Genomic DNA, 15179 nt, shown 5'->3' on the forward strand with positions numbered 1-15179 from the left:
AGTTTGGACAAGCAGTTGCAGATAGTGTAGTAGAAAAAAATTGTAATCTTACCTGCGTGTGTACCTCTTCTCTGTTACTTGTTTTTAGTATAGTTTATATACTTCTATTTTCCTTTTAGTAATGTGGATTGAACACAGGGCCTCCCACATGCTAGGCAAATACCCTACCACTGAGGTAGATCCTCAGCCCTCTCTTTATATATTTTTTTTAACATTTTAAAATTTTTAGTTATTTGTGCATGTGTAGGGTTGGGTTTGTGCACACGCCACTGTGTATGGAGGTCAGAGGACTAAGAGTTGTGTCTTCTTCCACCATGTGAGTCACTTACCCACCGAGTCATCCTGCCAGCCCATGAACTAAAATGTTTTACTGTTTTTTGTTTTTTGTTTTCAATGTTGAGACAGGTCTCTCTGTAGTCGTGGCTGTCCTGGAACTCTATGTAGACCAGGCTGGCCTCAAACTCAAAGGAGATTCGCCTGCCTGGGATTAAAGGCCTGTGGGACTACACCTGGCTTTGTTTTTAATTTTTTGTTTGTTTGTTTGTTTTGAGATAGGGTCTTTTGCGGTCCCTGCAAGTATCATGGCAGGTAGAGAAACACACCTCAAAAATATGAAAATGAAAACTCAGTTCAGCCCAAATTAGCCAGCCATGCTAGATCTTTGGGAGTCTGATGCCAAGTGGTTTATTGGCAGCATATTTAAACACAGTACAATTTGGGGAAAAGTTCCTGATGTCATATAATCCCTGGTGTACAAGGAGGTATAATTATATCAAAATTCAATTCAAAGTGCATGTCACTATCTCCTAGAAGATGGGTTCTAGAGATAGGCTACCTGTACTAGCTTAAGGGCCTAGGGAAGGATCTGGTCTTGTTCATACAGATAGTGAACAGGTCATTTGGGCTATTAGCCATCTCCAGTCCTGATTGTGGGAGCTTGGGGGAGCTCCTGGCTATACAGATAATGTAAGGATCATTTCGACTATTAGCCACCTCTGGTCCTGGTTGTGGGAGCTTGATATGGCCTGGCCCTACAGATAACACAGATCACCAGGCTATTAATTACCTCCAATTCCCAGTCTTCTGGATGGAAAAACAGGTTCTATATAATGGACAGGTTGTGTCTGTGGTGGCTGCACCTCTTTACATTCCTACTCAACAGTACAAAAGGGTTCTGATTTCTTCACATTCCTATCAACAACACCTTCAATTTGTGTGTGTGTGTGTGTGTGTGTGTGTGTGTGTGTGTGTTTAAGGTGAATTTCCTACCAATGTGAAGTGATGTCTCATTGTGGTTTTGATTTATTCCAATAGTTTCTCTGAAGCATTTGCTGACTATTAAATATTTATTTTGAGATAAAGTTTCTGTAAGCTAGGTAGGCCCAGAACCTGCAGTCCTCCTGCCTCGGATTTCTGGAATTATAGGCATATGCCAACATGCCCAGTTTTCGTTAGTCATTTTTGTTTGTTTGTTTGCTTGTGAGAGGCAGGGTCTTACTGTGTATTCCTGGCTGGCCCAGAACTCACAGAGATCCACTTGCCTCTGTTTTCCGAGTGCTAGGGTTAAAGGCGTGCACCACCATCTCAGCTTGTTGGCCATTATACAGAGTATATTTTATTAATTTTGTTTGTGTGTAAGCATGTGCCACAGCACATGTGAGGAGGCCAGTGGACAGCTTTTAGGAGTTGTCTCTCCATCTCCCATGCAAGTCGGAGGGCTCAAACTCAGGTCATCAACTGGTTACGTCACTGGTAGCCACCCCCCACCCCCAGCTAGCCAGTGAGGTCCTTTTACCTTTCTGCCAGTTTCCAGTCCTCTTGGATCTGCTTCTGCCGGGCAGAATCTTTAGCTGCTGAGCCGTGTGTGTGTGTGTGTGTGTGTGTGTGTGTGTGTGTGTGTGTGTGTGTGTGTGTGTGTGTGTGTGTGTTTGAGACAAGGTCTTGCTATCTGCTGTCTTTCTTCTTTGGAGTTGTCTACTCTAGTTCTTTGTCTTGTTGGATTGTCGGTGTGCTTTTTATGATTTGGGTTTTGCCTTTTCTGTAGATGTTGGAAATGTCCTCTCTCAGTCCATAGGCTGCCCCTTTACTCTGCTGACTGCTTTGCTGTGCAGAGGTTTTCAAGTTTGCTCTTGTCCCACTTGTCTGTTTTTGTTGCTTCGGTGTAGTGAAGAAGTCCTTGCCAGTGTCAGGAGGCTTTTCTTCTAGGAGTTTAAAGCTTTATGCTTAGGTCTCTAATCCAGTATTAGTCTGTTAAGGTGCACTGTGTATTTTGGGCCATCAGATTGAAGTCTTTCTTTAGTGTGACTCTGCTTGAACTTGCCAGGTTTAACTTTGGGTTTTGTTCTGTCTTTCCTCCCTCTCTTCCTTTTTCCCGTTACGGCTTGAAGATCTTGGACTCACTTGAATTTTTCTTCATGAGTGTTGTATTTTAGTAGTATGGTAGTAAATTAGTTTTCAATGCTTTCTCACTCCTTGGTTATCAGGAAGAAGATGAGCCTGAAGTCCGAACGCCGGGGAATTCATGTGGATCAATCTGAGCTCCTGTGCAAGAAAGGATGCGGTTACTACGGCAACCCTGCCTGGCAGGGTTTCTGCTCCAAGTGCTGGAGGGAGGAGTACCACAAGGCCCGGCAGAAGCAGATCCAAGAGGACTGGGAACTGGCAGAAAGGTAAAAGGACCTCACTGTCTAGGTAGGGGTGGGGAGTGGCTACCAGTGACGTAACCAGGCACAAAGTCCTGCCATTGCCCAGCCGTACTCTCTCTTATTAAGAACTATCTATCAGCAGGTCAATTTGTCATCAAGAGAGGATTCTTTCTTCTTTCTGGTCAGTACTCATTAAATCACTTTTAGTGATTTCTTCATTTTGTGTTTGTTGATTTTACATTTGAGTGTGCTGTTCTTACCTCTTTTGAAGGCAAGCATACTTTGTGGTAAAGATGAACTGAGGTCACACATGTGACATGCTGCACACAGGGTTTGACAAGTGACGCTCAAGTATCGCTCTTCTCATTCTTTTGACATACCCAGCATGGCAGGCGCGCAGTACCATGTAAAACACTCAGTAATCAACCCCAGTTTATGTACATGGTCCTTAAATTGGGGATATTCAATTTTTCTTTTAAAATGGGATCACTCCAAAGTAGTTGTCATTTCTGAATATGAGTATGACAAAAATTAAAAGGTAGAAGTTCCGGGGCTTGGAAAATGCCAGGAGTAAAGCTGATCCTTTGGCATGACATCCTGCTGACTGTGATGCTGTCTCAGTGGGTCAAACCAGATGCCAGCGCTTGCTGCTCTTCCGTGTCTAGTCACTTGGTATTTGTTGAGTAACTATGCTGTTCATGTTCACATCCTTGGTGAACTCAGAGAATTATGGCTTGTGATCTACTTCCAGGGCCTGTGATCTTAACTTCTGGGCCATCTCTAGCCTCTTAGGTTTTTATATAGCTCCTGGAGGTAAGTACTGAAGTATAGATATAAACAGGGTAACTTCGTGGGTTTGTAATCTTTCTGGGTTCTCTGCCACACAGTGAGTTCCAGAATGATAGTTGGTTTGCAGTCAGTTCCTCATCATTTGGAGACTTCAGTGTATTCAGCATATAGTCCATCTCATTATCAGTGATCCTCCTGTCTCTGCCTTCCAAGTGCTGTAGGCACAGGTGTGAGCCACCAAGCCTGGCTAGAAGCCACACTTTATGTCTAAGTTCCCGTTGGAAACTATACTTTCATGTATTAGACTCCACGTCATCCTATATCTCAAGCTGACCTCAAACTTACTATGTCATCGAGGATTACCCCGGACTTTTGATATTCCTGCCTTTACCTCCCAAGTACTGGTAATACAGGTGTATGCAGTGCTGGGACTGAACTCAGGGCTTTGTGAGTGCTAGGCAAGCAGTCTATCAACTGAGCTACATCTAAGCCTTACATTTTTAAAATTACATTTCTTTCTATATTTTTTTAGACGTATTTTTTTATGTGTGTGGGTGCCTGCATGTATGTAAGTGCACCACATGTGTTCAGTGCCTGGGGAGACCAGAAGAAGTCAGACTCTCTAGAGCTGGAGTTATAGAAGGTTGTGAGTTGCCACGTGGGTGCTGGGAACCAAATCCAGATCCTCTACACAAGCAGCAGTTGCTTTTGCACACTGAGCCATCTGTCCAGCTCCTCCATTGATTTATTGTGTGTGTGAGTGTGCAGATGCCACAGTGCTTGTTTGGAGGATGGAGGACAACTTACAGCGGTTCTTTCCTTCCACCATTGGAGCTCAGGGGTCAAACTCAAGAGGTCAGCCTGGTGACCAGTGTCTTTACACACTGAGCCATCTCACCAACCCTCCTTAGCCCTGTTTTTTTCTTTGGTGTTTTTGAGACAGGGTTTCTCTGTATAGCCCTGGCTGCCCTGAAACTCCCTCTGTAGACCAGACTGGCCTGGAACTCACAGAGATCCACCTGCCTCTGCCTCCTGAGTGCTGGGATTAAAGGTATGTGCCTCCATCACCCAGCACCATTTCTTAATATGGTAATTTGAGACAGGGTCTTAGTCTATAACCCAGACTGACCTCAAACTCAGCAATCTTGCCTTGGCCTCCCAAATGCTGAGATTTTAAGTGTAAAGCCTGTTTGTTTGTTTTTTGTTTGTTTTGTTTTGTTGAGGTCCTGGGGATTAAACCCATACATTGAACACTTCAACAGGTATAGAATTTCATCTTACAGCTATGTGCTAGAGCCCTCAGACCCATTTGGTATATTTAGCTCCTGTTTATGAAGTTTTCAGATCCTCTTCAGTCATTTAAACAAGATCTTTTAGACCCCGGGAAAGCTTGGAGAGGATCCAGATCGTTACAGTTCTCTCCCTGAATTTCAGACTTCAGCGGGAGGAGGAAGAGGCCTTCGCTAGCAGCCAGAGCAGCCAGGGAGCTCAGTCCCTCACATTCTCCAAGTTCGAGGAAAAGAAAACCAATGAGAAGACCCGCAAGGTCACCACGGTGAAGAAGTTCTTCAGTGCCTCTTCCAGGGTTGGATCCAAGAAGGGTAATTTTCTCTCTTCTTCTTGTATGACTGAATAAGTGGCAGACTAGATCTAGAAGGCAGGTGGACTCAGCCTTTTACATCTGTGAGCCCAAGAGAATTCTAGTCCAGCTTTAACACAGAAATCAAGTTTGATGGCCAGACAACACATAAAATAAATAATAATTCCCTTTGATTCAGAGACACTGTTTGTTTGTTCCACAGGAGAAATAAAGGGAATTGAATGTGTAGTTCTGTTTATAAGACTCTCCATTCTCATCCAAACTGCTTACCATTGGCTACTTAATTTTTTTTTTAACCTTTATTTTTTGGATCCTTGTTTTCCTTGTGTAATGTCCACTCTGTTCATACGATATCAGAAGTGGCTCTTTTTGGGATTGAACGTCACCCAAGAGATGTTTCTCTCCCAAAGTTTATTTACTATGATATTAGGAAACATACAGATAGAAAAAGGCTCATTTGAGGCTCTTGAGTAACTCAATGTAAGTATTTTCTTATAGACAGATTTGTAGTCTTTCATCTATTTAAAAAATCTTGATGTGTATGAGTGTTTTGTTTGCTTGTATGTCTGTGTCCCACTGTGTGCCTGGTGCCCTCAGAGCCCACAAATGGGTGTTGGATGCCTCAGAACTGAAGTTACAGATAGTTATGTGGTGCCATGTGGGTTCTGGGAATTGAACTTGGGTCTTCTGGAAGAGCAGTCAGTGATCTTAACTACTGAACCATCTCTCCAGCTCCTCATTCATCTGTTCTTTCTCTCTCTCTCTCTCTCTCTCTCTCTCTCTCTCTCTCTCTCTCTCTCTCTCTCTCTCTCTCTCTCTCTCTCTCTCTTGGTTTTTCGAGACAGGGTTTCTCACTGTAACAGCCCTGGCTGTCTTGCAACTCTCTCTATAGACTAGGCTAGTCTTGAACTCAAAGAGATCAGCCTGCCTCTGTCTCCTGAGTGCTAGGATTAAAGGCGTGCACTACCACCACTCGGCTTCCACCTTGTTTTCTGCGGCAGAGTCTCTCAGTGAACCCGAGCCTCCCTGATTTAGCTAGACTAGCTGGCCATTGAGTCCCAGGGGTCTTCCGTCTCTGTCCCCCCAGGCTTGGGATTATAGGCTTGTGCCAGCAGGCCAGCTTTGGTGTGAACTCGGAGAGCTGAACGGAGGTCTTCATGCTTGTGCGGCAAAGCACTTTACAGTCTCCCTTGCTCCTTCATCTACTTCTTTTTCTCACCTAAAAAAATGTTTTAATTTTTTATGTGAGTGCAAGTGCTTGAAGAGACAAGAGGAGTGGGATCCCCGGAGTTGGAGTTACAGGCAGTTGTGAGTTGTCTGATGTGGGTGCTGGGAACTGAACTCAGGTCCTCTGGAAGAAGCAGTATGTGCTCTTAACCGCTGAGGCTCTCTCGGCCCTCAACTGCTTCCTAAAATGGTCAGTGAGGACTGGAGAGATAGCTTAGTAGTTAAGGGCCCTTGTTTTTGTGGAGGACTCCAGTTCTGTCAGGACTGCAGCTCCATGGGAACCAATGTCTTTGGCCTGTGTGGGCACCTGTACTTATTCACACATATACACAATCGCAAATAATAAAAATGCATTAAAAATGCTGTGTAAAGAAGATTGTCATTAAAGGCATAGTGATTTGATACTGGTGAGATGGTTCAGCAGTCAGGAGTACTAGCTGCTCTTCTAGAGGACCCAGGTTTGAGACCCAGCACCCACATGGTAGCTGACAGCTGTCTGTAACTCCAGTTCCAGGGGATCCAGTACCCTCTTCTGGCCTTCTTGGTCACTGGGCATAGAACTAGTACACAGACATTTATGCAGGCAAAACATCCATCCATATGAAATAAAATTAAAACAATAAATAAAATTAAAGGCTCAGTGAGCAGACAGGCTAGTGGAAAGAGGTTTGAGTGAGGCTGAAAAGATACTGGTTGTGTCTGGGCCTCGCAGCCTTATGCTGTAAGTGTGAAATGCTGAGAGAGACTGAGGGTGCACATAGATGCTGGCAGGAGGATTGCTTTCTCAGAGCCCATGCATGCTTCCCAGAGCAAATGGATTACTTACAGGCAGAATGAGCAATGATAGCCCCTGGAAGACCCTTTCCGCCCTTCCAGATATGATGATTATTGCTGTTTACATTTAATACCTACATATGTGATTTCTGCATATGCAGGCCTCATGTAGTCATTTTGTATATAGCATAAGTACATATTAAATATAATGTTGTATTAAGTATGTCCATATATTGAATGAGATTCCTATTGCTTAGGCATCTGGTGCCCATGCACTTTTCCAGTCTCTGTTGCTGGTCTCAGGAAGTCTCATTCTAAAAGCCTCTTGTGCAGTCAGAGTCCATTGCAGTACTGCATGGTACAGATAAATGATCCCATACAATAAAAGATTTGCATTGTAAAAACTCATGTGCAAAATAGCTTTTACCTTTGCATCCCTCTTCTGAGAACAGATTCCTTGAAGCATATTTGCTCAATGAAGTGCTTTTTGGCTGTTGTCTGGGGGAGCTTGGTGGGACTCCAGTGACTGACATGGAGCTGAGGCCAGGAGTCACATTCACTTGCCACATTCTTTCTATAAGATATTTGGGGGTATATTATGTGAAAAAGCAATTTTTCAAATTCAAAAGAGAGATTTGACTGGGCCAGCACAGTGGCTCAGTCCATAAAGGCATTTCTTTCCAAGCCTGATGACCTGAGTTTGAATGATCCCCAGAGCTTATGTAGTAGAAGAAAAAAACTGAGTCCCAAAAATTGTCTTCGGACCTCCATAGGTGCACTGCAACATGTGTACTCCCATAAATAAGCACACACATGCACATTCACACACTAACCAAATGCCTGAGTAAGTGTAATTTAAAAAGATACTTGGCCCAGTCTTCAGATTCTGAGTATTGGAAAGTAACTATTACATTTAGGAATTCTGTAGCTTCCCTAGCAATGCCAGCACAAATCTCTGAAATGTTGGCAAGGAGGGACTGATTAATGTTCCTGTGGGCTAGCTCTTTGTCAGTCAGCTGCCTTGTTGCCTTTCCAGCTTCTAGGAAAACGTTGTCACCAGTAGGGAGTTCTACTTTTCCCTTTGGTTTCTATCTGTTACCCACTTCCCCAATACTGGGGATTAAATTTAGGGTCTCCTGAGTGTTAGGCAAGGGCTCTAGTAGCACCAGGTATGTCCCCAGTCCTTGGGTTTTCTAGACAGGGTCATGCTTGGAGCCTCAGATTGGCCTTGAACTCACCATGTAGCTCAGGCTCACCTTGAAGATTTTTCAAACTTGGAATCTTCGTGCCCTCATCTCCTGCTGGAGTAAGAGGCATGCACCACCACAGCCGCCTTTTGCTTTTCAATGTTAGGAGTTGGACTCCAGCTTTTTAACAGTGTAGCTGTTTTGTAGGGAGAAAGCTTCAGAGTCTTTAAAAATCCTTCATTTCTCAGTGAGGGCGCTGCTGGCTGTTAGTTCACGGGTTGCTTATGTAAGTTGCCATGTGAGCTTTCCACTTGAGCCTACTTGCTTGTTTGGCCTTTCTGTGAGCACACTCAGCAGATACCAGGTGCAGTTTCAACTTACAGTCCAGACCAGTGGTCAACTTTATTATTCTGTCTTTATTTTACTTCCTTAATACGTGCTCCTGTTAGTTTTATTTATATTAGTAGTACAAAAGAATGGTCTTAAGCCAAGGGAGTGTGGTTGCAAACAAAGCATAGTCTTCTAAGGGATTTGAAGAATTTGTGTGTGTGGTAAATGTATGTGTTTTTGTGGGTGTGTGCATTTGTGTTGAGTGGGTGTCAAAAAGGTCGTCATTGGGTACCTTCTTTCATTATTTTCCACCTTACTATCTGCAATAGGGTCTCTTGGTGAACCTGGAGCTCACCAATTTGGATAGGCTGACTGGCAGTGAGATCTAGTATCTGCCGTCCCATTGCTGGGATTACAGACATGACAGTTCACCTGGCTTTTTTAGTGGGTGATGGGAATCAAACTCAGGTTCCCAGGATTGTGTTATAAATACTTGACCCTCCCCACCTCCTCAGGCTGTCTTATTCTTCATAACCACTCAAATACAATTAGATTTTATTCTCTTCATATATCGAAGGCTAACTTTGATATAATATTTGGTCTGTCTTTCTAACAATCATACATAGCAGGTGATTGGTTAGTACTCACTGATTTTTTTTTTTAGTTGAGTGATTGACATAAGATTTCACTGTATTCCCCATGCTGGCTTCCAACTCCTGGGCTTAAGTGAGCCTGTTGTCTTGGCATGCTGACATACTTGTACCCTCCTCTTTGGTGGCATTATTATTATTATTATTATTATTATTATTATTATTATTATTATTATTATTTTGTATGAGTGTGTCCATGTGTGAGTACCATGCTCAGGGAGGCCAAAAGAGAGCATTGGGTCCACTGGAGCTGTAGTTATGGGTGGTTGTGAACTATTCAACATGCCTGCTGGGAACTGGTTGTGAACCGTTCATGGGTGCTGGGAACTAGACTGGGTCTTTTGGAAGAGCAGTATGTGCTCTTAGCCACTAATCCATCTTTTGAGCCCCTCTGGGACTGATTTAGGTAGACATAAACAGATGCTGCAATAATCACAGGATGGTACAGTGTAGTTATAAAGAACCTGCCTGGGCTTGGGATTCCAATCTGGTTTTAAATCCCAGCTCTCCCTTTACTAGCACGTGGCTTTGGACAGGTAGTGACAGGTTCTCTAAGATTCACATGTAAGGTGGTACTATTACCCACCTTGTGAAATTGTAACGAGTTAGTGAGTGATTAAGGAGCACAGTGTCTGGCACCTACTAAGCGCTCCTTGAACGACAGCTGAAACACTACTTTCCTTCTGGTGCAGGGTTGCTCAGCTGGAAAGCCTTGTAAACTGTTGAGCTGTGATGGACAGCTTGAGAATCCTGTTTGACTGGATGGACTTGAACTGTAAATTATGTTTCTATTTGAGAAACTCGAGATAAGTTGATGTGCAAACTCTGGCTGCTTGGCCCCTGCAAACACTCCAGTTGTAATGTGACTGGATTGTTCTTTTCCATCTCCTTTCTTCTTGTTTGTTTTGTTTTGTTGAAAGCTTTTTGTGTTGTCTGGAGAGCACCGATAGAGCCAATCCCATCTTCTAGCACTGAGCTCTACCCCAGCTCCTCTGCTTACATTTTAAAGGAGGATTTGAGGTAGGCTGGGTTTTTTAGACAACATCTCACTTTGTAATTCAGGATGTCCTTGAACTCCCAACAGTCCTTGTTTCAGCCTTGAAAGTGCTGAGATTATAGGTATGAACAGTTGCTCAGCTGAGGACTTTCCCCCCTTTGTTTAATCAGAAGTATTTGTTGGAGAGGAGTGTACATAAGCAAAACAGTGAAGGGGATGACTGGGCTTTCTTGCTTGCCCTTGACCCTGAAGCTTTCAGTCCCATGGCATTCTTTGCCTCTGGGGTAAGGGAGTATAGGGAGGCATCTGGCTCAGGAGTCAGACATCCAGACTCTAGTTCAGTTCTGCCCTTAACCATGGAAGCAACTGAAGATCATTCAAGTTTCTAAACACCTTCAAGCCTCGGCTGCTTCATTCTAGGGAGACTACCTGGTGTGTGTGAGGATTGCACAGCAGTCTCGCAGAAGCACTTAATATACAGTCGTACTCACTGTAAGCCATTACCTTTATTATCTTGTCACCTGGATGTATGTTCTGTTTCTGTTTAGAGCAGTCTATAAATTTTAGTTTGGTCATATGTATCCATGGTATTGTACAAATATTGTGGGTTTTTAAGAAAGTGTTTTATTACACACACACACACACACACACACACACGCACGCACAGAATGAGTGTGTATATGTGTGTAGGCATTGGTGAGTATGTGGTAGTCAGAGGACAATATATGAGAGTTGGTTTCTCCTTTCCTGTGTGGGCTCCAGACTCACTGTCAGGCTTGTCCTTTACCTGCCAACCCGTGTTGTGTTCTTACTGATTTCTCTACTTCCTGCCTTGTCAGGCCCTCACGGTGGAGGATCCAACTCTCCAGTTGTGAATTTGTTTCTCATTCCTTACATTTATGGTTTTCCTTTTTGCATTTTAAAGCTGCCTTGTTAGATATGCATTTAGGACTGCTGTGTCTTGGTTAGGAGTAATTTCTTTTTGATTATTTGACTGTATCTTTTTTCTGTTCTTAGTTCCCAGTTCAGCCTTTTTGCTGCTGTTGTGACATGGGGTCTCACTTTGTCGCCCAGGCTGGCCTGGGATCCACATTCCTCTTGCCTCCGCCTCCTGAGTGTTGGGGTCACTGTGCAGCTTCCATGCCCAGCTGGACCTGTGGGTCTAACTCTGGCACTTATCACTAAGCTGCCCCTTTAAAGTTCTGTCACTTGCACTCCACCTGTATCGTCTAAGAGACTGTATTATGCTTTCTTGTCAAGATCAAATTTCAGATTTTGTCTTAGTTGGGGTTTCTTTTGCTGTGAAGAGACACCATGACCATGGCAACTTTTAAAAAAAGAAAATATTTAATTGAGGGCTTGCTTATAGTTTCAGAGGCTTAGTCCATTATCCTCATGGTGGGGAGCATGGCAGTGTACAGGCAGGCATGGTACTGGAGCAGTAGCTGAGAGCTTTATGTCCTGATCCACAGACAGCAGGCAGAGGGCCACTGGGCCTGGCATGGGCTTTTGGAAACTCAAAGCCCACCCCCAGTGATACACTCCAACAAGACCACACCTTCTGATACTTTTAATCCTTCTCAAACAGTTCAGCAACTGGGAACTAAGTATGCAAATATATGAGCCCATGGGGGCATTTTTATTCAAACCACCACAAATTTTTATGATTTTTTATTATTACTAAATTACTAAGTTAACTTTTTTTTCTGGTTTATTTTTTATTTATTTTTTTTTTTTGAGGCAGGATTTCTTGCTTGTAGTCCTGGCTATCCAGGAACTAGCTCTGTAGACTAGGCTAGCCTCAAACTCACAGAGATCCACCTGCCTCTGCCTCCCAAGTACAGGAATTAAAGGTGTGGGCCCACTGCCCAGCAAGTTAACTTCTGGAATAGCATCTTCTTGTGGTTTTACTTTGTGTATTTGTTTTACTTTGTGTATTTGTTTTACTTTGTGTATTTGTTTTACTTTGTGTATTTGTTTTACTTTGTGTATATGCTTGAAGTGCCCATCTTCCCTATTAAGATTATTGGTCTTGGGGCTGGAGAGATGGCTCAGCATTCACATGGTGGCTCACCACTGCCTGTAATGGAAGCTAAAGCCTCCTTGTTATGCAGACAAAGTACCCATATGCATAAAATACATAAATAATTCTGTCAGTCTGTTTATCTATCTAGTTTTGTGAGGGGTGGGGTATATCCTCATGTGTGGAGAGGTCAAAGGTTTTCTCCTAAATAATATGGTACTAGGCATGGTGTCCCATGACTTTAGTCCAAGAATTTAAGAGGTAGAGGCAGATGGATCTCTGTGAGTCCAAGACCAGCCTGGCCTCCTTATTGAGGTCCAGGCCAGCAAGGGCTACATCATGAGACTCTGTCTCAAAAAACAGATCAATAAAATAATAGTGTGAAGTTGGTCTGTTTTAATGCCTCTCAATTTCTTTTTCTTGTCGGGCATGGGGGTACACACTTGTAGTCCTAGCACTGAGGAAGCTGAGGCAGGAGGATCCTGTATGTGTTTTGGAATGTGTGTGTGAAAGCATTAGAATCTTGCTATAAACCTGCTATCAAATGTACTGTGTAGTCCAGGTTGACCTAGAACTTGATCCTCCTGCTTCAGCCTCTTGAGTGCTAGAATTACAGACATGTGCCATTACATCCAGCTTGGATGCATTTTTACTATGAGCAGTGTGACTTGCACACTGAATGGTGGAAAAATAAATTGGCCTTTGTCTTTTTGGCAGGTGAAATGTCATTTGGAAGGTTTGCTAATACCGTGTGTTACCTGATGCCTTTGTACTCCCTTGATAGTTACTTTGGTTGCTGACTTTTTTTGACAGACTCAGGTGATCATTAAGAAAGTTGTTCAAGAAAGGATATAGCTCAAAGCATTGTGTGTTTTGGCTAAAAGAGTGCTAATAAGCAGCTTTTATTTAGTATCTTTTTGTTTTCTGCTAGTTTAAAAACATTTAAAAATTTATCAGTTGGGTGTGTGTCTGTTTATCTGTAGAGATAACATTACAACGTTGTGGAGTTTTTTTCCCTTCTACTTTATGTGGGTTCTGGAGGTAAAACACATCTCTAGGCCTTTGTGGCAAGCACTTTTCCCTTTTGAGCCATCTTACTGGCCCATGGTTAGTTGTTTTTTTATTTTTTATTTTTCTACATTTTATTTGGTTGGGGGCAGGGTGTGAGCTAGTACTTTTTCATTGCACTCACGGGTCATCTTTGTTGAACTTCTGACTTGAGGGAGCACAGGCCCCCTTCACTTGTTATCTTATAAAAGTATCCTGCCTTCCTACACTGTAACTCACTTTAACGCAGTTGTTAAGATCATTGCACAAATTTGAGAGTTTTTTGTTATTACTTGATTTGCTTTTTCTGTTTGTTCACTTATTTTCTGGATCTCACTTTGTAGCTCTGGCTGGCCTGGAAATCACTATGCAGACCAGGCTGGCCTCAACTTAGAGATCCGCCTGCCTCTGCCTCTGCCTCTGATGGGATTAAAGGATGTCACCACTGTGCCCAGTCTTGTATTTGTATTTTTAAGAATAGTTGTGTCCTAATTCAGTTGTTGAGCACAGAGAACAATTAGGAGTCATTCTCTGTTTCCATTCTGTGGGCCTTGGAGATTGAATTCAGGTCACTAGGCTTTTTGAGACAGGTTCTCATGTAGCCCAGGCTGACTTCAAACTCACTCAAGGATGACTTGAACTGACCTAGATCCTCCTGCCTCCATTTTCCAAAGATTATAGTGCTGGGATATTGTTGTGCACCACCATGCCTAGTTTATGCATTGCTGGGACTGGAACCCAGAGATTTGTACATGGTAGGCAAGCACTCTACCAACTGCGACGTTTCCAGTCCTGCTGAGTATGTTTTAGATCGGGTAGTTTTATCTACTTATACCCTCACATTTCCTTACTTTAAGGACACTCATCCAAATGTTTAACTATAAAGTGATATCAATTTAACTTTGATTACATATAATTTCAGTAGTCTTGTTAGCTACATAGAGTAATTCCATACATCAGTCTTCTGGGTATCAAAACTTACTGTGTTTAATTTTCTCAGCAGAAATTCAGGAAGCCAAAGCTCCCAGTCCCTCCATAAACCGGCAAACCAGCATTGAGACGGATCGAGTGACTAAAGAGTTCATAGACTTTCTCAAGACCTTCCACAAGACAGGCCAAGAAATCTATAAACAGACGAAGATGTTTTTGGAAGCAATGCATTACAAAAGGGTAGGCTGAGACTAACCACTTGGAAACAAAAGCTGTGGTTTTAGGGAGGGTTAGAGATCACTGTAATCTTGTCATTTTACACCTGAGAACAAGAACAAGGTGATATTTACCTAAGACAATCCTTTTAGCTCAGCTAACACCTGACTCCCAGGCTAGTACTTTTCCACTGTGCTCTGATCATCTCTGGAAGTTCTGAAGTTAGAGAGTTACCTTGTAATGGAGTAGCCTGCTCCATAGGCGTTTAGCTCAGCTCTATGGCTGGTAGCATGAAGTAGACGTGGTTATTACTTGTTTTACTGTTTGTATTTGGAGCTTTCCCTTTTTCCACTTTTATTCTCCAGTTGAGCCAGGGTCTCACAGGATAGCCCAGCTGGCCTGGGTGGAACTCACTGTATATACCAGGCTGACCTCGAACTCACAGAAATCTGCCTGCCTCTGCCTCCTAGGATTAAAGGAGTGCACCACCATGTCTGGCATGTATTTAGGTTTTTAATGTTCTTCATATTCATTTAGAGAAAAAAAAGATACACTGTAGACTCTGAAGGCTACAATTGGCAGCTTGGCAGCTACAATTTCAGTCCTTTTGTTTTGTAGATGAAGGACGTTGAAAACCAAAGAAGATAAGTGAACTGTCTGGTCCCTTGCTAGGGTTTTCACCAGTGGTAGGCTAGAGCTATGGCTTCCACGTGCATCTCACTATATAGTCTTCAGCTCCCCACCTCCTGCTGCAGCCTTCACAG

At 43.1% G+C, this 15179-nt stretch overlaps 1 protein-coding gene across 8 annotated transcripts in view; it reads left to right on the forward strand.

Moving 5' to 3' along the window:
• Positions 1-15179, forward strand: part of Rabgef1 (RAB guanine nucleotide exchange factor 1) — a 52002-nt gene that overhangs the window by 18541 nt on the left and 18282 nt on the right. For 4 of the 8 annotated variants that reach the window (XR_013047666.1, XR_013047667.1, XM_076560616.1 and 1 more), the window contains exons 2-4: positions 2484-2669; positions 4869-5035; positions 14273-14439. Coding sequence is in view for 4 of the 8 variants with exons in the window: in XM_076560616.1 (XP_076416731.1) it covers positions 2491-2669; positions 4869-5035; positions 14273-14439 (513 nt within the window). In the remaining 4 variants the exon portion in view is untranslated. Of the gene's footprint in view, positions 1-2483; positions 2670-4868; positions 5036-14269; positions 14440-15179 lie in introns of all 8 variants that reach the window. The other 4 variants (XR_013047664.1, XR_013047665.1, XM_076560615.1 and 1 more) reach the window with 1 other exon arrangement.

The sequence above is a fragment of the Peromyscus maniculatus genome, chromosome 23 (assembly GCF_049852395.1).
Source record: "Peromyscus maniculatus bairdii isolate BWxNUB_F1_BW_parent chromosome 23, HU_Pman_BW_mat_3.1, whole genome shotgun sequence".
Taxonomy (NCBI): Eukaryota; Metazoa; Chordata; class Mammalia; order Rodentia; family Cricetidae; genus Peromyscus; species Peromyscus maniculatus.